Genomic DNA, 20130 nt, shown 5'->3' with positions numbered 1-20130 from the left:
TGCAGAGTTTCGCTGAACGTTTATAGATACGATAATCAAATTGATGAGATATCGCACAGCTTAATAGGGGGGTTTTAGCAGTATTGTTTTTGACTCGCTCGACGACTGTGTTTGCCGCCACCCGAATAGAACGACAATTTTACTATGGTTGTGGTAAGAAAAATTCTCAACTGCGAAGTACCATATCAGGTAAATATTTGTAAATTGCACCTTTTCATTTTTAAATTTCAAAATTAGAAAAAAACGGGTCTCACTTATGAAGATGGAATTTGGAAAGGAGAGTGTGTAGAACATCCCGAAGGCCACTGGAGATATGGGGAAAAAATTTTGAGATGCCTGAGAGACTATCCCGACCGAATTGGCCAGGTAAATTCCATAAATTTCGATTAATCTAGTTAAGTACGCGGAGAGGAAAATATACTGGGAATTACCCTGAACCGCATGGTAAATGTCTAACGGAATACGTTTTCGGGTAGTTTTTAATCGGCGAACGAGTGAAAAATGTAGGAGAAAAAATAGATTCTTCTCTTTATGCATCTGTGAATATAATACCCACTGAAATAGTAGTTTTCCAAAAAAAATGTCATAACAATTTCCGCAAAGAAGGATACTTCACACTATATTTTAAATCAATTGTTACCATGCCCTGTTGAGTGAATTTTCAAGTGTTATTTTTTATTCGAATCTTCGAAACACTTTCTGTTGTCGGCTGTGTTCTGTTTGGGCATATCTATAAACTCTCATGTGTGCCAGGTGGATGCCAAAACTGGTGAAGAAGACACCTTAAGAAATATAGAGGATAGAAGTGTCAAATGCGCTCTGTGGATGAAGAAACAAGGTGTTAAGCCTGGTGACATAATTGCCCTTTGTACCCACAACCAATTGAACAGCGCAATTCCATTACTGGCTTCCCTATTCCTGGGTGCTGTGTGCAATCCTTGGTGGGAAACTTACTTGGAAGAAGGTAATAATGCTTCAAATTTACGATAAATTTGAAGAGACAAAAAATCTACTGATACAATGAGTAATCGTTCAATTTCAGATCTTATAATCTACTTTCTCAACCACACGGAGCCCAAAGTGATATTTACGAACGAAGAATCAGGCCCTTTTATCCAGAATATTGTCAAGAAAGTTCAGTCACCTGCTAAAGTAATTGTCCTTGGCAAAGTGCCTAGTATGCAATCACTACAAGAAATTCTAGACCAACAAAACAACGAGCAAGTTCAAAGTTTCGAGTGCGAGAGGATTGAAACTGCTGACCAACCGGCGATGTTAATTTATACCTCAGGAAGTACGGGAAGGCCAAAGAGCGTTCTTCTGAGTTACGGGTCGTTAACAGCTGGTGTGGGTAACACCGAGGTTGACGGAGCCACCGGCGCCAGAGGCTTTTGGGGTTCCAGCTTCTGCTGGATTTCCGCTGTCATAGGAATGATGATCTGTTTCGTCAAAGGTGCGACAGCTGTTGTTTACCCCGCCCCATCAGAGGCAGATATTTGTAGATTGATTGAGAAATACAAGGTTGATGTACATTCCGTTGTTGATTATTAAGAAAATCATTGCTAAATGATCATTGCTATATGAGCATTCTTTTAACTGACAGATAAACTGGATAATTTTGGGTACTGGCTCCATAAATCGATTATGCAATACCGAAGAGGCTTCTACCTGTGACATGTCTTCAGTAGATCTGTTATTCTTCAGCGGTGCTATCGTCAAACACGACATTGAAAAGTTCCTTCTAAAGACTTTCCCAAATGCAAGCATCCATCAAGTTTATGGTAACCACAAATCTTTAACGCTTGAATACAATTGCCCAAAGTGAAGAATTACTGTCTAACATATTCTCCATGCAGGTGCTACTGAATTTGGTGGAGCCGTTACAATTTCAAAAATAACTGACGATTCAAAACCTGGCACGTGTGGAAAGATAACGAACAATGTTGAAATTAAAGTCATTGATAGATCAACTGGAAAGATCCTTGGCCCCAATGAAGAGGGTGAAATATGTGTAAAAAGCCCATTTATGATGCAAGAATATTTTAAAAATCCTGAAGCGACAGCTTTTGTGCTCGATTCTGAAGGTCAACAAAAATTCTATTAAAAATTACCCCGAAATTCTAGTCATTGTACAGCATATTGTAAGGAGATACAATTTCTAGCAAAAAATAGCATTTCAGATATTTTTCATATTTTCAGTTAAAATAGTGTAATTTTCAATGGACTTGTTGCATTTTTCACTGTAGTTTTGATAAAGCAAAATTATTGGATGTACAGTTACTAGAATTTAGAGGGAAATTTCGATCGAAATTTACAATTTCGTGTGTTCAGTGAACAAAAAATTGAACTAATTCTTTACAGGATGGTATCACTCTGATGATCTTGGCTATTATGACGAAGACGGCAGCTTCTACATAATTGACAGACTAAAAGAACTAATCAAGTGTAAACTATTCGACATAGCTCCAGGACCAATCGAGCAGTGTATCGGCGAACATCCTTGTGTTGCAGAAGTGGCTGTCATCGCAAAACCATACACCCTAGATAGAGAACAGCCAATGGCTTTTGTGACAAAACTCCCCGGTAAAGAGGTAATATCACTGATAAATATCTCGTACATATCTGTTTCCGTATTTTACATCGTATTGAGGAATTTACGAAATTTTCCCAAAGGTCAGTGAGAAAGATATCATCGAACTAGTGGAATCCAAATTATCCGATCGGATGAGATTATCCGGTGGCGTCAAATTCCTCGATCAAATGCCTTACACAGCATCGGGAAAAATCGCCAAGAAAAAACTCAGAGACTTGGCCAGACTCATCGCGCAAGAATAATTAACATCATCGAATGATGTATCAATCGATTTTCATAATTTTTGTTTTCATTACAAAATTATTAATCATAACCATAGAAATATAAATGTACGTTTAATTGATTTCTCCACAAATGTTGAAATAAAAAAGCTCATGCATGAGTTCCAAATAAAAACTGAAATCCATTACCGCGAAATGAGAAAACGATATAAACCCCTCATTGAAAAAAAGCCGTTACTTTTTGTTCAATAAAACATTTGAACGTAATTGCAATCCAGGGAGCATGAATAACGAGAAATATAATTACACAAATTTTACTCCCACTTTCATAATTTCACCGAGGGAAAACAATTTTTCCATACACTAATTATCCACAGTGCTCGTAAAATTGGCCCGTATTTCGTTGCAATCGCGAAATTATAAGTCGTAAAGCGAATAAATGTCTCACCGCTAGTTGAATTATTGGCAAAGCCAATAGGGACGAGCGGGATAAACTAAACCGCCTTCAATCGTCAATAACTCCGGCACGATTTCCATTTTCAAACTTCAAAACGAAACCCGATGTATCAAAAATAGGTTTATTACGATGTTGACAATCAAACATTGTCCGCTTAACTCCCTATTCGGAAATCAATGTTCTATAACTCAACAGTTGTACTTTATTAATCACAAAAAAACAGATATAAAAACCAAGAAGTTTGTGAAATTTCATTCAAATTCCTTCATACTGCAAGTTCATGCTCTGCACGACAATATTATGCATTCCTGGGATAACCCCGTGCTTGAGCACTTTTGAACATGGCAACGAGAGAGTCAAGGGTTTCCTCTCCAGTAGGAATAATTTGATTAGCTGGAAGGAGGAACCCATACCTTCCCTTGTCACGAAGTTCATAAGTATAGGTGATTGGTGTCTGGAAGGTACCTTTCACATAGTCTACAGAGCTGCCACTAGCAATGTCTACAAAAATTAAAAAATTACTCAAACCCATTCGGCAAATGATCACAACAATTATCTATGACTCTTGTTGTCGACCTTGTAATTTAGAGAATGAAGGAGAAGAATAACAATCATCATTCCCAGAATGGTCAAGATCGGTTTGGTAACCTCAAGGCCAAGAATCAGAAATAAATCTCACAGTTGAGATGAACTACTTACAAATAGTCTCAGCAATGTTTCCAGTGACGTACTTAGTGCCGTATCTCTTGGCTAATGCATTGATGGTTTCGGTTCCGATTGCGTACTGCAATTCAACAAATATTGTGTTAAACTATTCAGACTTTTGATCGCAATTATCAGTTCAGTAGCGAAGGAAACCGGTTTATGTCGATTTTTTTTGAAAATTAGATAAAATTAGATTTGAAAATTAGATCTAAATCGACTGCTGAGATGACCACAATAATTTTTACACCCCTCATAGATCGGCATCAATCATTACTTTTAGTAATATTATGAGAAGCTGCACTTTATAGTAATTTAGATTTATTTATCGTAATTGCCATTGAAAATTAATATAATAATTGGTCATTTAATTTCTCAATTATTGGTTGATAAAATAATTCGGAATTTGAAATTTAAATTGATGGTTATTTCTAAAATAAAAAAAATAGTGAGTAATATTAACAATTGACTTATTCCAAATTTAACTGTAATTCAAAATTTCGATTATGCCGATGTCTGACACCCCTTCTAAAAAAAATGCAAATTTTGACATGAACCCTTCTACCGCTTCGCTACTGAGTTCCATTCAACTGCTACAACTTACCAGATCGTCATAATTATCAAGATGAGCGCTAGTGTGACCGTAAGGGAAGAGCAAAAGTTGGGAATAACTGTGGAATGATATATAAGCGTAGATTTTATTGGAAATGGAAGCAATGAATTGAGATGCCGATTTGGTTTCAATATCGGAGAAGGCAGCTGATCCGGCATAAGTCTCAGCGCATGGATTACGGCTGGCGCCACCCTCTGTACCAAGTAAAAAATATCACTTGAGTCGCACATTTCGGGAACAAAATTCTCCAAATCTCCAAAATGAATTGAACTGAACTTACGCATCCATTTGTAGCCCCAGTTGCGGTTGGGGTCGGATCCCCGGCAGAATGAACTGTAGGGCTTCCTCGTTTTGCGCCACAGCCGGTTCTACAAATAACGCAATGAGATGAAACAATGTGCATTTTTCCCTCATACGATGGAACAGGAGATGTTCTCTCTTGTTGTCAAGCGAATAAAATACAACTTACAGTGGTGTGAGTAAAGGCATATCCATCAGGATTGAACACTGGGAAGATGTACCAGTCGTGTCTGTCAGCCAATTCTCTGACAGCTGGATCCTTGCTAGTTAATAATTGATTCAGAATGTAAGTGACAGTGGCAGCTGTGATCCACTCACGGGCATGAATATTTCCCTCAATGAATACGCCAGGATTGCCCTCCTTGAATGAAACCTTGACGCCTTTGATTTGACGTCCCTCGTAAGTTTTACCAGCAACAACAGCCTGCACTTTGTCTGGATAAGTACTAGCGAGTGAGTCCAACCATGCGTTGATCTCATCTAGCTTATGATAACTAGTCCAGTCAAATCCAGTTGTCAGCCTTTCAAGACTTGGATTCTCATCATCAATCAGCTGTTGAACATTGTCGATGTAAGGCACATACTTAGTCTCAGTGAGTGCCATTAATCGTTCAAATTCCTCAATTTTTTGCGGTGCAACCATCAAATCAGCGGTTACGTTTACGTGACCGGCTTCGTTCCAGAAGGAGTATTGCTGCAATTTAATCGATTTATTATTTTATTCAATTCACTGGATATCAGTAGTCGTAAAAATGTTGGAGAGTTTGGACTTACTCCATCAGAAGTATCTGCAATCTGATGCAAGAGGGCAATCTGCTCGTCATTCGTAGGTAATATCCTGAAAACCTTGTAATTTTCAAAACTCTCTTTTTGGGCTAGAGCCAGCCCGATGAGCCCCACGAATACCACAAATTTCAACATGTTGCCACTGAAAATAATGTGACCCGATGAATTATTGATTTATCGAGGTACGCGGTAGCGCATCGGCCAAGGAAACATATTGACTTCGACTGTCCAATACTTCAGGCCAAGCGCTAACGGGTCATCTTCTTGTTCAATTGTTGTGTTCAATTTCCGTTGAAAATATAAATTATGAATTCCACGGAAATTTTAGGGATATAGTCAATGTCTTAAAGAATTATCCAAAATTCTTCAACTAAAATTCAGTAGATAAATAAATGCCCAGAAGAGCTTAATGGAAATACTTTATAAAAGAACAATACACGGAGAGAAATTTTTTGGAATAATTCTAGTGCTAGCACGGGAAAAGAGGCGCAAAGTGACGGACAGGAAAAAATTCCAATGCTGGCACTGGAAATTTTATTGGGGGAAAAAACGTGAATTTTTCCCCGTATTTGTGTGAAAATTTCACAGAAATGCCCAGAAATTTTACAGGAAATCCCGAGAAATTTTATCTTGACAGCACTAGAATTTTTCACAGTCGGTGGATTGTGATTTTTTCCAATACTCGTACTAGAATTTTTCTGGAAAATTTCTCTCCGTGTAGCAACATTGAATAAATTTTATTTTTTTAAAACTTGAAAGAATACAAAATTAATTATATGAAATATTTTTGTGAATAAACTGTGACAAGAAAAATTATTGTTTGGTTGCCCCTGGAAATTAGGAAAAAACGCATTAAAAAAAACCAAGTTAGGGAATTTTTAATGGATCGCCATAAATTAGAGAATTGAATGAAAATTCTTTACGAAATAAAAAATCAGTAAAGGCAGTACCAAAAAAAAATTTTCCTGGACCCTGTTTATCCCCAAAAAATATTTGTTTTTGTTATTAGAATTATTGGATAAACAAATATAAATTTACACTCGTGATTAAATTAATCTGGCTTTTGTATTGCACGACTTACCTTCGTCAGATGATGGCGCACATGTGTTGGCTTTTCCATGGAGCATCGAGTATTTATTCACAATCCTACACTTGCCCACCACAATACCGGGCATATCGGATCTACCCCACCCTCATCAACGCGACAACGAAGGATCAGTATCTATGAATTATCACTTGATTAATTATGAAAAAATGTACGCGCATTGTTCGATACAATGAATAAAACTGAAAATTCACAAAATCTGTTCTATGATTCGGGGAGATTTCGTTATCGATTTGAGGCGGAAATAATCAAATTTATTGAGATAGTATCCATTGAATTATCGCGAACGGTACGTGAGTAAGATTGTGAAATATATAAGACGTGATTGTATCTTACTGAGTATTAACGAAATACGGATTACACTCTGCGGTTTAACAGAAAAGAAAATTGTCATGTTTTTTTTAGACAATCATGTTGAAAAATATTGACGAAACGTTTGCGGTCTCGATCTGTTTTGCCATATTATATTATTTTCATGAAAATATTATCCAATATTACATTATTATACTTAAAAATGTTACATGATGTAATCAACAAATCATTAATTTCATATAATTGAAACGTTTCAATCTCATTTTACAAAATATTCCCATAAACTAGCAGTCAATTTCTCGTTCTGCGTAAATTTTCTATCGACGTCAAATTAAAGCACGATCAACGAAAAATTAACTAAGCGATATGAGCCGATTCATAAAAGTATTATCGACAGATCTGACTGTTGATCAGCATATCATCTCGACAATTGTTAGATATTTATAGAATATTAAAGAATTGCGTTCATCATTATTATTGTTTATCAAAATTATCACCGACGCTTGACTGATTACTGACATGCATCAGAGATATAAAGTAATTGGATACTAATCAGATTAATCCAGGAATTCAAAAAATTGTCCGCCAAATAGATAAGTCAATAACTGCGTCTTTGACCGATGGAATATAGCATCGAGAGGAGTCTCCCTCGGCAGTACTCAAGATAACAGAGGAAGTAGTTTAAATGTACCACCTGGGGGACAATGGGTTTTTCCCCAAGACCCCGATGGATTTACAACTTTATCGTAATCGCAATACGTGCCTACCGCGTTATTCGACACTGTTTCATTCACCGACAAACTAACGCAACCACCATCACCACAAAATCACAACAATGACGGGATTATTTGTGTCAAGAGCGAATATGTAAACTACGACTCAATGATTTCAATCCGGAATTTCTAACAGAGCAAATAGACCTTAAAATCTAATCTATTCGTCTTTGAGAATCATTATGCCTCTCTCGTTCGGGTGTCGCGCAAATTTCAGAATAGTCATGGTAGACGGAAATAGGATGAATGTAGTGAAGGAATTGAGAATGAAATTACAAGTTTCTTTCGAAGAACGAAAAATCAAATCAACTTGCGTTACTGTGTTACATGTCAACTCTGTTTTCGTCAATTTATTCACTCTTTCATTGATAAAAAACATGAACACGCTTTCAATAATCCTGACAATAGGTCCCATTTCTCAATAGTATTTCCGAGACGCGTCGCGCGAATTTCGGAATGCAACCATGACAGATGGAATCATGCAGGATGGAAATAGAAGAGTGAAAGGAATTGAGAATGAAACTCCAAGATTTTTTCTATTCTTGGGATGAATAGAAAAAAAATATAATCATCCTGCGCTATTCGGTTTTATGTCAACTCCATTCTCTTTCAGATTGAATGTACTGAAAATCGAAATCGGTTGAGCAATCAGTCGCTTCAAGCTGTTCACTCTTCCCCTGCCCGATAGATCGCGCCATCAACTTCACCGAGTGATCGTTGGTTGATAAAATAAGAATGAAGCTCATGCACAACCGATAATTTACTCTCGAAAGGTAACTAATCCCTGAAAACCTTCTCATCCGACATTTCATAATTCAAATACACCACAAACCCCGAATGCCGCCCTCGCGCAATCAGTCATATTTTTTTTTAAACTTTCCGCAGACGATTACTCATTTCCTCGTTCCGAAATAACTAATCAGCAATCTCTCCCGCGGAAATATTCCACTCTCTTATTCTTTACTTTCGATGAAGAAATCGATTCAGATTCATTTCGCATCGATCTCGATTAATGCCATATTTACGTAATCCCCTGCACACATGACAATACAACGTCCAATATCCTTGAGATCGCGATCATTAGAATGACTATTGAAAGCCCGCAACTCAGTCCTTTCACCTACTCATGAAAAAAACCTTGCAAAAATCCCTCTCTCGCGGCAAGAAGCTGTTTCCATTTTGGGTGAGCCTTCGGAGATCAATATCAAAGCTCTGGGGTGGTGTTATAACTCTATCCGGTATACATCAACGCAACGGCAAGTCCACGGCTAGACTATGATTGACCCAATTCACCTTGTTTTAATTCCAAAGTTCATATTTGTGTTAATCAAAAATCTAAATTTTTCAATGCAACCACTTACCATTCCCTCATTTGGCATTTAAATTGAATTGTAGACGGAAGAGAGGCATTTTTTATGTGTTACTCTTGTTATCGTAGTGCAAAGGAGCGGGTTTTTCTTTGAAAAATTTTCGTCATGTCAAAGTGACAAATAAAATGAAGTTTACAGTTTGCATTGGACCCTTTGACAATTTACTGTGGAATGGATTGTCGCGGTTACATCGGCTCATGCCACGTTCTATCGATCCTCGCAATTCCCTGTGCCTCCCCACTCTGGTGGCACAATGTGGCGCGCGTCGTGAACCGCGGCTCCAAGTTTTCTTCCCCTAGACAATCAGTGGCGTTTCACCATTCGTTGTGAAACGAAGTGCAGGTAAATACGTGTTTAATATTCTTAGCAAAGAATTGAATAGCTATTTCTATTTACTGATGGAGCAATGAGTGAAATCAATGGGAAACGAATGACGTTTTATTTTTTCACACCTCCGTGGTAGAGCGAGAGTTCCCCCCTATTTTTAAAAATTAAAATTAAATTGATAATGCACCGGATTTTACGTTTCAACACTTTTAGACGTAATATCCGCTGATGTCAGCACATTGTGAATTCAAATTTTGTATTCTTATCATTTTAAATGATGAGTGAAATTGTGTATTGGTAAGCTAAAAGTTAAGGGAATAATTTAATTTTTAGAATTGAGGGGGTTGAAGACCGTGTGATATTGCGAATACACCAGCAAAAATGGCGGACAGGATATACAATCCTAATCCTGAGCTTGCGAAAAATGCCCACTGCAAGAGTATGGAACAGTACAGGAGTATGCATGAAAAGTAAGTTGTAAAATCAGTATTTAAGTCATTCAAGAATTATAAATTTTGAAGCGATAAAGAAGTCATCGTGATAATGATGAAAATAATGGATCAGCTGATTGTTAAATTCGAATGTCATTTGGAAAATGCCTATCAGTAGTGTTGACGCAATGGCGTTAATGGTGAATAATCTATTGGTTTACTGTTGACTCTTTCGCAAAACCGAAAATTCAGTGTGAATATTCTGGCTGCCCATTCAAGACTCACAAAAATAGAATCATAATATCGATCCACCTTTCCGACTAAGTACCATCATGGTGGGGTAATTTTGTCAAGGCGAAGATAGGCATTGTGCGCTGGGAAAAAATGAAAAAAAAAATTGTTTTCAAGTGTTCAGGTAGTAATGAGGATGGCAAATATAAGGAGAGTCACGTTTAGCATCAGAACCATGCTCATACATTTTTTTAAAAGTATATTTGAACCTCGAAAGGAGATGATTCATCACGTTTGTGAAGATATGATCGCGCCAATGGTGACAAATGCAAATGATGCGATTATTTAATTTTAAATTTGCAGATCCATTGAATATCCCGAAGCATTTTGGGGTGAAATTGCTAAGCAATTTTACTGGGAGACCCCAACGTCCAATGACAAGTTTTTCTCCTACAACTTTGACCTCAACCAGGGCGACATTTACATTAAATGGATGGAAGGTGCTACGACAAACTTAAGCTTCAACTTGCTGGACAAGAATGTTAAATGTGGAAATGGTGATAAAATAGCATTTTACTGGTGAGAATCAGAGTTGAATTTTTTTAAATATGTAATTGGAGAGCAAAATAGTGTTGTAGAGATTATTATTTTGAATGACGGGAAAATTTATCGTTTGCCTCAAATTTTCCCCTTTGTAACGTAATTTTTCATTTGACGAAAAGCAAAATTTTCGAGACTTTGACTAGAAAATACAAAAAAAAAAATTTTCAGCTTTTTTTTCACTCAACTAAATATTGTTGAATCAAGAATTTTTATTCTTCCATTCTCAAAGAAATATTATTGAATCATTTTTTTGTGCAAGATGGCAGTCACTATGAATCACCCTTTATCATGATGAAATGCATCAAAATTCACCGAAAATTTCAAAATAATTATCTCGATGATTGGAAATCACTGAACTTTTGGCGCGTGGATGAACGCAACACCGGTGCTTACATTAACTCCATTGGGATGCAAAGTAAAAACTGACCGAAGTGTACTCGCAAGTCACTCGTTCAATTGCGTATGTAAAACAGAGCAGGGGCAGAAAGAGAACCCGTGGAACTCGTAACAAATATTTACAAAAAATGATAAAAAACGGTGAAAACTATTCTCCAAGTATCATCACAGACTGTAAATTCGAATTTGAACCCGGGAGATATGAAAGCCAGTCTCGTACGATACAACTCTGCCCTCTGATTCGTCAGGAGAAGACGCGCGGTCCAAAGTATTTACCGCGATTGGTTGCAGTCTCATGGTACGACGTCAAAAAAAAAACGCTTAATACGAAAGTTGGCTTCAACATGCTTCTCTGATGTAACTCGAGAGAAAATAAATAATTTTTCTTTGTATTTTCTGACCCTCTCCGTTCTATCTTATCACAATCTCTACAATTTTTATTATCGTTTGACTCGATCCGTAAATATAAAAACTCAACTGGTCATGGTTCACGAAAAAATTAAGCCCACTCGCGTATACCAACTAATAAATTTTCACACGTTTGTGAACATAAAAACAATGTTTTTTATCGACAATAATCAGACTACATGGAAATTAAATAGTTGCGGTCACGTGACGACTGGGTAAATTCCAAGTTCCGTAAAAAGGCGGATATCATATTGCAGAAAAAATATTGTATGAAGAGCCACAATTTAAATTCTCCTCTTTTGCAGCCGTTGATCGAGTATTTTTTCATATTTCTGGATTTTCAGTATTAACAAACTAAGCCGAGAGAAAAATACACGAAAAATTATTGTGGAGCATAATAAAATGAGCCCATTTTGGCAGACCCGGAAAACACATGCCAATAGTGGAAATTTTAATGTGAAATAGAGGAATTTCTCGCGGTAATTGCGGCATCTGAATTTTTCCAGCTCCGTTAAAATGAACCCACTTTACCGTTCTAACACGGTAATTTTGCTGATATTTTTTCCTCCGTGTACATAAAACAAAACTGTTATTGTACGTAGGATACGAGAACATGTGCCGCGGAGACGAATAAATCGTTATAAATCAGCGATGATAGTAAATGTATAGAGAACCCGAAAAAAAAATGATGTACTGATGATAAAAATCATTACTATTGATTATCTATTGATGATAAAATTCCAAAGATTACAAAAATATGAAATGTAACCTCAACAATGCACTTTGAAATTCCAAGAGCATTGGAAATTTCTCCATGACAATCGTTATGAAAATGCGCTGGTGCCCATCAACGGAGTCGTTCACCAATAAAGCGCGTGGCGCATGAATGCCCAGAGGTAACTTGACATTTGACACTACTAGTGTGTACACGCGTCAATGAAATACAATGAGGATGGCGCGCTATTCACTAGTCGTGAATCGTTGCATTAACGTAAATGAGAATTCTGGATAATCCAGAAAACCCAAAATACATTATTGATGGGCAAAAGTGGGGAGCTAATGACTCATTAATTTTCTCAACTAATTCAACAGGGAGGGCAACGACCCGGACGATTACTCAAAACTGACGTACAAGAAGCTTCTGCAGGAGACATGTATGTTCGCGAATGTCTTGAAATCGAAGGGTGTACAGAAAGGAGATCGAGTGGCAATATACATGCCCATGATCCTTGAATTACCAGTTGCAATGCTCGCATGCACGAGAATTGGTGCTGTTCACAGTGTAGTTGTGAGTATTTTTCTGTTACGAAATGAGGAGAACTCGGGGGCAACAATATTTGAGGCGAAAAAATCGGATGTGGGTGAAATTTCGTTGTTATTTATTCTCGAGATTGATGATTTCCCTCGCCCAATAAAAATTTGCATATTTTTTCAACTATTACACTGAGAAAAAATTATTTCTGGTAATTAAATTGAGCCCAGCAAATTAGAAAAGAAATTGAATGGAGATTTTATACCGATATTTTAGGCATTTGGTTGTCTGAAGTTTATTTGTTTGGCATAAATACATTTTTTTCCCAGTGCACCTGAGATAATTGAAAGGTCAAATAGCTTTCATTAATAAATGTTGTAAAACGATCTTCTGGCAAATTCCACGTTAAAACTATTCTCGATCTAATTCAAAAATAATTCCCACCAGTTTGGAGGATACGAGATTGATGACTTCCCTCGCCCAATAAAAAGTTGCATATTTTTTCAACTATTACACTGAGAACAAAATTATTTCTGACAATTAAATAGAGCCAAGCAAATTAGACACGAAATTAAATGGACATTTTTCCCAGTGCACCTGAGATAATTGAAAGATCAAATAGCTTTCATTAATAAATGATATTATAATTAACAGAGATATTATAATTAATATCTCTGCAAAATCTACAGTTAATAAATCTTGCTTATCAGTTTGTAATCCCTAATTTGTCTTTCAAAAATTATTAAAACTTTTTGCAATAGCTTCAATATTAAAAAATTCCCAGAATAAATTGTTTCTAATGCAGGAATTTCATGGGCTATCCTTCGTCAAATTCCCCCTTAAAACAATTCTCGATTGACATTCTGCAGTACATCCAATCATAGTAATTCAAAAATAATTCCCATCAGTTTGGAGGATACTCATCAGACTCATTGGCGGAGCGCATGATGGACTGCAAAGCTAAAGTTCTGATAACAGCGGACGGAGTTTACCGAGGTGAGAAGCTACTGCTACTCAAGAACATTTGTGATGATGCACTAGCCAAGGTGAAGGCTCATGGACACGAGGTGGAGAGTTGTGTGGTGGTTGCCCACTTGAGGAGGCTGGCGAATCCACATGGAAAAACAACAGCTGGGGGTGAGAATGCAACTTTTCGTTTACGAAACGAGTCACGATTTACGGTACGTAAATCGATGATCAGTGGTTGTGAAGAATTTGTCCATTCAAAATAGACGGACATTTTAATTACAGATAAAAAGAATGGTGTGAATGGTACGAGTAATGGGGGCTCGAGTGAGCCAAGTGTTTCGTGGGATGATGACAGAGATTGTTGGTGGCACGAGGAGATGGAGGAGGCCGAGCCAAGCTGTTATCCAGTCTGGGTGGCTGCTGAGGATCCCCTGTTCATCCTTTACACCAGGTGAAATAAATCCCTAGTGATTTGATTGTTCAATTACTTTCCTGAAGAAATTTTTCAAACAAAGAGGTCATTCTTTCAGTGGATCAACGGGAAAACCTAAAGGAGTTTTGCACACAACCGCTGGCTACTTAATCTACGCTGCCACAACTTTCAAATATGTTTTCGACTACAAACCAGGTGACACCTACTGGTGCACAGCAGACATTGGCTGGATCACTGGGCACACTTACGTGGTTTATGGACCCCTTGCCAACTGTGCAACATCCGTTATCGTAAGAACTTTCTCGATTTATCAAAAGTTTGGTAAAACCTTCTTGTGCGATATGAAAAACAACGTCTTTGTTCATATTCTAGTTCGAAGGTACACCGTTCTACCCACACAATGACAGATACTGGTCTGTCATCGACAAGTACAAAGTTAATCAGTTTTACACAGCGCCTACAGCCATCAGGAGTTTGATGAAGTTTGGAGATGAACTCGTCAAAAAACACGATCTCAGTACATTGAAGGTCAGACATTGCGCTGATGAACCAGAAAATTAATGACTCGTGAATTAACTCATTGTTTTTGCATATTTATCGTTCTATTCTAATATAATTTACGGATATGAATGAAGTATTGTCAGCCTTGAGTATCGATCACCTTCTCTCGATAAAACATTGAGCATTGAAACAGTTGATTTATGCAATATTCATATCAGCAAGAACAAAACTGTCAATTACATGGATTATTGATTGTTGCTCAGGTCCTTGGATCCGTCGGTGAGCCCATAAATTCCGAAGCCTGGTTATGGTTTTACAATCACGTGGGCCACGGTAAATGCAGTATAGCTGATACATTCTGGCAGACGGAAACTGGAGGGCACGTTATTACACCATTGCCAGGAGCAACGCCTATGAAGCCAGGTTCAGCAGTGAGTGCTGTTACAATTTACGACTAAGTCCATAAACTACGGAATTTATGAATATAAAGAATGAATTTCCATACTTGGAATTTCCAGACATTCCCATTCTTCGGAGTTCTTCCGGAGCTTTTGGATGAGGATGGCAGAGTAATTGAGGGAGAGGGTGAGGGTTATTTGGTCTTCAGAAAACCCTGGCCTGGAATGATGAGGTCACTCTATGGAAACCACGAGCGCTTCCAGACAACATACTTCGACAGATTCCACGGGTTTTATTGCACAGGAGATGGTGAGATTATCACGGAAATTGTCTCATTCTTTTCCTCCTTTTGTCCTTTCTCTCATTCTTCTCTGCAAGTTCCTCTTCAATCCTCCAAATCTGATTGTACTGGGATACTCGTTCTCCTGGACAGGGCGGAAATTGTCTCACTTCTTCTTCTTCTTGTCCTTCCCTTTCTTGTCCTTTCCCTCTTTTTTCTTCTCCGCAAGTTGCAATGGATTTCTGAACATTTCACCAGCGTAAATAGCGTCTTTTCCGAGCTCCTCTTCAATCCTCAAAATCTGATTGTACTTGGAGACTCGTTCTCCTCGACAAGGCGCCCCAGCCTTGAACTGTCCAGCAGCTAAGCCCACAGCGAAATCAGCAATGAAATTGTCTTCAGTCTCTCCATAACCGGTGGAAACAACACTCGACCATCCACCTGCCCTCGCCATTTTATGACAGTCAATAGCTTCGGTTATCGTGCCAATCTGTGATAGTCTGATCACAATGCCATTTCCACTCTGTTTCTCCATGGCTTCCTCAATCCTCTCAATGTTCATTGCTGTTAGATCGTCAGCTAGTAGTTGAATCGGCTGGTCTGCCAGCATTCCCCAACCATCCCAGTCCTCTTGATCGAATGGATCCTCCAGGGAGACAATCTGAGGAAATTCCCTCAACAGATCCAAGTATTGATCTTTCAAGGCTTCGGTCTCCATGTAATCATCGGGGTCTGATTCGTCCGTCTTGAAAGCCAGATCGTACTGGCCATCTTTGCAGAAAGAGCTCGCAGCCATGTCCATCGCTATCTTAACCCTGCCCTCGTACCCCAACCCCTTTATTGCATCTGTTATCACGACCAAGGCCTCACGATCCTCCTCAAATTCCGGGGAGAAAGCCCCCTCATCCCCAACAGTAAGAGGTAGCTTCAACTCTTGCGACTCCGCAATGAGTTTTTCAATCGCTCGATAAACATCGTAACCCATTTTCATGGCTTCAGCGAAGGACACAGCGCCTCAATGAATAAAATATATAATTGATTTGAATTCGTTATCTCGAGGTTTCCCATTAATTATTCATCTTTTATCAAAACACAAACCTGTTGGCATAATTACAAATTCTTGGCATGGCAGAGGATTACCGGATAACTTTCCACCGCTGATAATCGTGAAAACAGGGACAGGAATAATGGGTTCTTTGCTCTCAGCAAGTTGAGATATGTATTTGTAGAGTGGTACACCCTTCTTTATGGCACCTGCCTTGCAGCAGGCCATTGAAACACCCAGAATTGCATTGGCACCGAGTTTTGACTTGTCACTTGTACCGTCCAACCTATTCATCAACGAGTCTATCTCTCTCTGCTGGCATACCTCCAAACGACTCTTCACAAGTTCAGGTCCAATGATTTTATTGACATTATCCACTGCTCTGAGAACTGATCTACCGTTAAATTTGGATTCATCGTTGTCACGAAGTTCCACAGCTTCATTGGGGGTTGGTGAGTGGGTGCAAGAGACAGATGACCTTAAGAGCCCTATATCAGTGATGACGTCCACCTCGAGAGTGGGCTCACCTCGGCAGTCGAATATCTGACGTGCTTTGATCTTCTCAATAGGCATTTTATAATTTATTGATTGGAGGAAAAGCCACGAGAATTTTAAGAGATATTCTAAATGGGGGTTATTAAAAATAGTTGAAGGTTTGTCATTGATTTTCTGTGTTGCATAGGGGCTAAACGCGATGCTGATGGGTATCTCTGGGTCACCGGGCGCATTGATGATATGTTAAATGTCTCGGGGCATTTAATGTCAACGGCGGAAGTGGAGAGTGTACTGACGGAGCATCAGGATGTGGCTGAATCTGCTGTTGTCAGTAAACCTCATCCAGTTAAGGGACAGTGTCTTTACTGCTTTGTTACACCGAATGAGGGGAGGACATTTAGCAAACAATTACAGGATGAACTCAAGAGGAAAGGTAACTTGACTTTGTCAGCCAAAAATATTCAACCGTGTCTAAAAGATTTTTAGAATTATCTTGTTTTGAAAGAGGTAAAATGTAATTTGATTTTTTCGGTTCAGTGAGAGAAAAAATTGGACCTTTCGCCCAACCGGACGTGATACAGCATGCTCCAGGTCTACCAAAAACTCGCTCAGGGAAAATAATGAGACGTATACTTAGAAAAATAGCAATTGGCGATAGGAATGTGGGTGACGTTTCCACCCTCGCTGACGAAGGGATCGTCGATGTACTTTTTCAACTGAGGCCACAAGCCTAAGGAGAATACTAAAGTGAAACTAAAAACGAAAGAATATGCACTAGTAACAACGATCATTGTTTAGTGAATGTAATTATTTTCAGGCATTTTTTTTGATGATTTAAAACCGTGAGAAATTACACGAAAAAGTGCTTAAATGCTTGTCGACTCGTGTATTGATTGCAGAGAGTGCTAAAATACGAGATATTGCTGATTTACGTGAGAAATAGAATCTCGAGTGAGGAATTTAAAGAGAAGAATTAATTATTAATGAAAAACGTTGAAAGTCCATGGGCTTTAAGTAACTGAAGATACTTTACTGTTAAATGACATTTAAATATTAAGTGCCGTTGACTGGAAATGCTACAAAAAATGTTTAGATAATATGTTATCCAGAGAGAAAAAATTTAGCTGAAGAAACTAAAAATTATTTAATGAAAAAAAAAACGAAAGAAAGTCTATCACTACCAATAACTAAACAGAAAACGCACTTGCACCAATGCACATGTGATTTAACGAGAGGATTAATTTTAACAAAGTGGCCCACAAAAAGAAATATGAACAGAGCTCTATATTATACACAAAAAAAAAGATAAGCAAGGATAATGCAAATTATAATTAATAAACGTCGTGCTCGGCCCACGAGGCGACGTCGCAAAACATATCATTCCTTGTGGAACAAAAGTACTTCTAGGTATGATAATTATTCTAAGCGATAATTATAGATTATACACATGTGTGATTATGAGTTGAAAATAAATATATGGAGAACACGTTGTACAATGTATATGTATATATACAAAGGTTAAGACTCAATCATAATGTTGAAAGTGAAAATAATTGTGTTTATTTCACCTTCTCATGAAGGAAGGTCCTGAGCCCTTTTACTCGCTTTTTGTCGGATTCCCCTCTATTTTGGAGATAATACATCATGTTTATTGAATTTTTAGAAGATCGTACGACTTACCATTGATGCTCAGCTCGATTATGATGATTCCAGGAGTTCTGGTCCAGTTGTTGAAGTCGAAATCACTGAATTAGTCATTTGCATTTATCTACTAGGCACTCACTCGAAAATTTTTCACTAGAATCAACACGAATTCACACGACAGTTATCGAAGAATTTAATTTTGTTACACTGAGGGAAGACCACCTGATGATGCATTTTAATTAAATTTTCAATATTGACATTTTTTAATTCACTCTTCCACAGATGTTCACATTTTTTTCAGTCTCCGCTTCAATAATCAACCAGTAATTCCATTATTCATGCTGAATGGAACATTACGTTCATCAGGTTGAAACCAGAGAGTATTTACATTTCTCATTTCAATGACTAAAATACCGCATTTTTATTGAATTCTCGATATTTATATTCCTTAACTCACTCTTTGCCATGTGAGAATTGTCTGTCTCGTGTTTACTTAGTGTAAACACCTCCATTGTTTACACCGAGTCGTGGACACTGTCCTTCTCCAACACACGCGATATTGTAGGTTATCTCACTCGCGCATCGAACAGTTGATGATCAACTCACCGAGTTCAACGTGAATACAACACGAATGTTTACTCCAAGCTTCATGTTCTCTATTTTAACTTAAAAAATAATGCATTAATTTGAAAAATAATGCATTCAGGTTTATTCGTCAACTCTTTGGCAGATGCACACGATATTATTCCACTTTACTGCGAAATTATCGAGTAACTCCAATGTTTACACTGAATCGAGAGCTCTGTCCTTCGCCAACTCACTCTGTATTAGAGGTTATCTCACTCGAACATTGAATACTCGGCCATCATCAACACGAGTTCACAAGGAATTTTACAATCCCAACCTTCATATTCCTTCTTTTAACCTCTAAAACAATTAACGTTTCCTAATTCCTCGATATTCACAACTGTTAATTCACTCTTTTCAAGATGTACGCAATTTCTCTAGCCCTCACTCCAAAATACCCGAGTAATTCCATTGTTTACACTGACGCCCGACCTTCGTCATTGTCTAGCACCCGTAAAACCACAACACTGGCGTCCCCCCACCACCACGACTGCCGCTGCTCGGAAAATCGCGCGGGAATGGCAAGAACGGGCGTACTGATGTACAATCGCAGAAGTAAGTTTATGCACAGTGTGAAGTTGCATCCTATGTAATTCTGTTTGGGATGCAACTTCACGTTCTTTACGAACTTCTTTTGACGATTGCACACTAGTTTATTAAACTTCTGAAATAAAATACACAGGATGTAAGTTCAGATTATTTCAGAACTTTAGTAAATGATTGTACAGTACACAATTTTATTCCACTTCACTTCACTCCAAAATCATCGAATCCCCGAAAAAATAGAACGGAAATTTTTAAATTCGATGGGTTTTAACTTGTTTTGGATGTGTGGGCATTGTTTACACCGATTCAAG

At 37.9% G+C, this 20130-nt stretch overlaps 4 protein-coding genes across 5 annotated transcripts; 2 read left to right on the top strand and 2 right to left on the bottom strand.

The window, feature by feature from the left end:
• The first annotated feature begins 144 nt into the window (after positions 1 to 144).
• LOC107046630 (4-coumarate--CoA ligase 1) lies at positions 145 to 2835 on the top strand. The gene is made up of 8 exons (XM_015269289.1): positions 145 to 189; positions 238 to 366; positions 754 to 964; positions 1043 to 1521; positions 1604 to 1781; positions 1857 to 2084; positions 2362 to 2591; positions 2674 to 2835. The coding sequence occupies exons 1-8, from the start codon at positions 145 to 147 to the stop codon at positions 2833 to 2835; spliced, it is 1662 nt and encodes a 553-aa protein (XP_015124775.1).
• A 615-nt stretch (positions 2836 to 3450) lies between these two features.
• LOC107047255 (zinc carboxypeptidase) lies at positions 3451 to 11272 on the bottom strand. Of its 2 annotated transcripts, XM_015270011.2 has the most exons (8): positions 11218 to 11272; positions 6754 to 6894; positions 5661 to 5814; positions 5056 to 5580; positions 4867 to 4954; positions 4578 to 4780; positions 3971 to 4055; positions 3451 to 3772 (listed from the first exon to the last, which is right to left on the bottom strand). In XM_015270011.2, exons 3-8 carry the CDS (start codon positions 5805 to 5807, stop codon positions 3570 to 3572), a joined length of 1251 nt encoding a protein of 416 aa, XP_015125497.1. In that variant the 5' UTR covers positions 5808 to 5814; positions 6754 to 6894; positions 11218 to 11272; the 3' UTR covers positions 3451 to 3569. The 2 variants fall into 2 exon arrangements, with proteins under 2 accessions (XP_015125497.1, XP_015125503.1); XM_015270017.2 differs by lacking the exon at positions 11218 to 11272 and having other exon boundaries at positions 6754 to 7086.
• On the top strand, positions 9548 to 18552 carry LOC107047246 (acetyl-coenzyme A synthetase). Its single transcript, XM_015270000.1, has 12 exons — positions 9548 to 9574; positions 9893 to 10029; positions 10585 to 10800; positions 12721 to 12916; positions 13789 to 14017; positions 14132 to 14300; positions 14380 to 14572; positions 14655 to 14810; positions 15047 to 15214; positions 15302 to 15491; positions 17190 to 17435; positions 17540 to 18552. The coding sequence occupies exons 2-12, from the start codon at positions 9941 to 9943 to the stop codon at positions 17734 to 17736; spliced, it is 2049 nt and encodes a 682-aa protein (XP_015125486.1). The 5' UTR covers positions 9548 to 9574; positions 9893 to 9940; the 3' UTR covers positions 17737 to 18552.
• On the bottom strand, positions 15357 to 17132 carry LOC107047276 (enolase-like). The gene is made up of 2 exons (XM_015270033.2): positions 16561 to 17132; positions 15357 to 16476 (listed from the first exon to the last, which is right to left on the bottom strand). The coding sequence occupies exons 1-2, from the start codon at positions 17078 to 17080 to the stop codon at positions 15629 to 15631; spliced, it is 1368 nt and encodes a 455-aa protein (XP_015125519.1). The 5' UTR covers positions 17081 to 17132; the 3' UTR covers positions 15357 to 15628.
• Positions 18553 to 20130: the final 1578 nt, after the last annotated feature.

The sequence above is a fragment of the Diachasma alloeum genome, unplaced genomic scaffold (genome assembly GCF_001412515.2).
Source record: "Diachasma alloeum isolate Michigan unplaced genomic scaffold, Dall2.0 Dall_scaffold_00183, whole genome shotgun sequence".
NCBI classification, from domain to species: Eukaryota; Metazoa; Arthropoda; class Insecta; order Hymenoptera; family Braconidae; genus Diachasma; species Diachasma alloeum.
The sequence above is the reverse complement of the archived record's forward strand: the minus strand, read 5'-3'. Positions and strand labels throughout refer to the sequence as shown.

Bases quoted from the DNA above. Each gene is read 5' to 3' on its own strand.
- LOC107047246 (XM_015270000.1), top strand. From the start codon at position 9,941: ATGGCGGACAGGATATACAATCCTAATCCTGAGCTTGCGAAAAATGCC. The intron at 14,811-15,046 runs GTCAGACATTGC...ATTGTTGCTCAG, and splicing joins ACGATCTCAGTACATTGAAG to GTCCTTGGATCCGTCGGTGA. The intron at 17,436-17,539 runs GTAACTTGACTT...TTTTCGGTTCAG, and splicing joins GGATGAACTCAAGAGGAAAG to TGAGAGAAAAAATTGGACCT.
- LOC107047255 (XM_015270011.2), bottom strand. From the start codon at position 5,807: ATGTTGAAATTTGTGGTATTCGTGGGGCTCATCGGGCTGGCTCTAGCC. The intron at 4,056-4,577 runs GTAAGTTGTAGC...GTTGAATTGCAG, and splicing joins TTGATAATTATGACGATCTG to TACGCAATCGGAACCGAAAC. The intron at 3,773-3,970 runs GTAAGTAGTTCA...TAATTTTTGTAG, and splicing joins AAACATTGCTGAGACTATTT to ACATTGCTAGTGGCAGCTCT.
- LOC107047276 (XM_015270033.2), bottom strand. From the start codon at position 17,080: ATGCCTATTGAGAAGATCAAAGCACGTCAGATATTCGACTGCCGAGGT. The intron at 16,477-16,560 runs GTTTGTGTTTTG...TTATTCATTGAG, and splicing joins ATTTGTAATTATGCCAACAG to GCGCTGTGTCCTTCGCTGAA.
- LOC107046630 (XM_015269289.1), top strand. From the start codon at position 145: ATGGTTGTGGTAAGAAAAATTCTCAACTGCGAAGTACCATATCAG. The intron at 965-1,042 runs GTAATAATGCTT...GTTCAATTTCAG, and splicing joins GGAAACTTACTTGGAAGAAG to ATCTTATAATCTACTTTCTC. The intron at 1,782-1,856 runs GTAACCACAAAT...TTCTCCATGCAG, and splicing joins AAGCATCCATCAAGTTTATG to GTGCTACTGAATTTGGTGGA.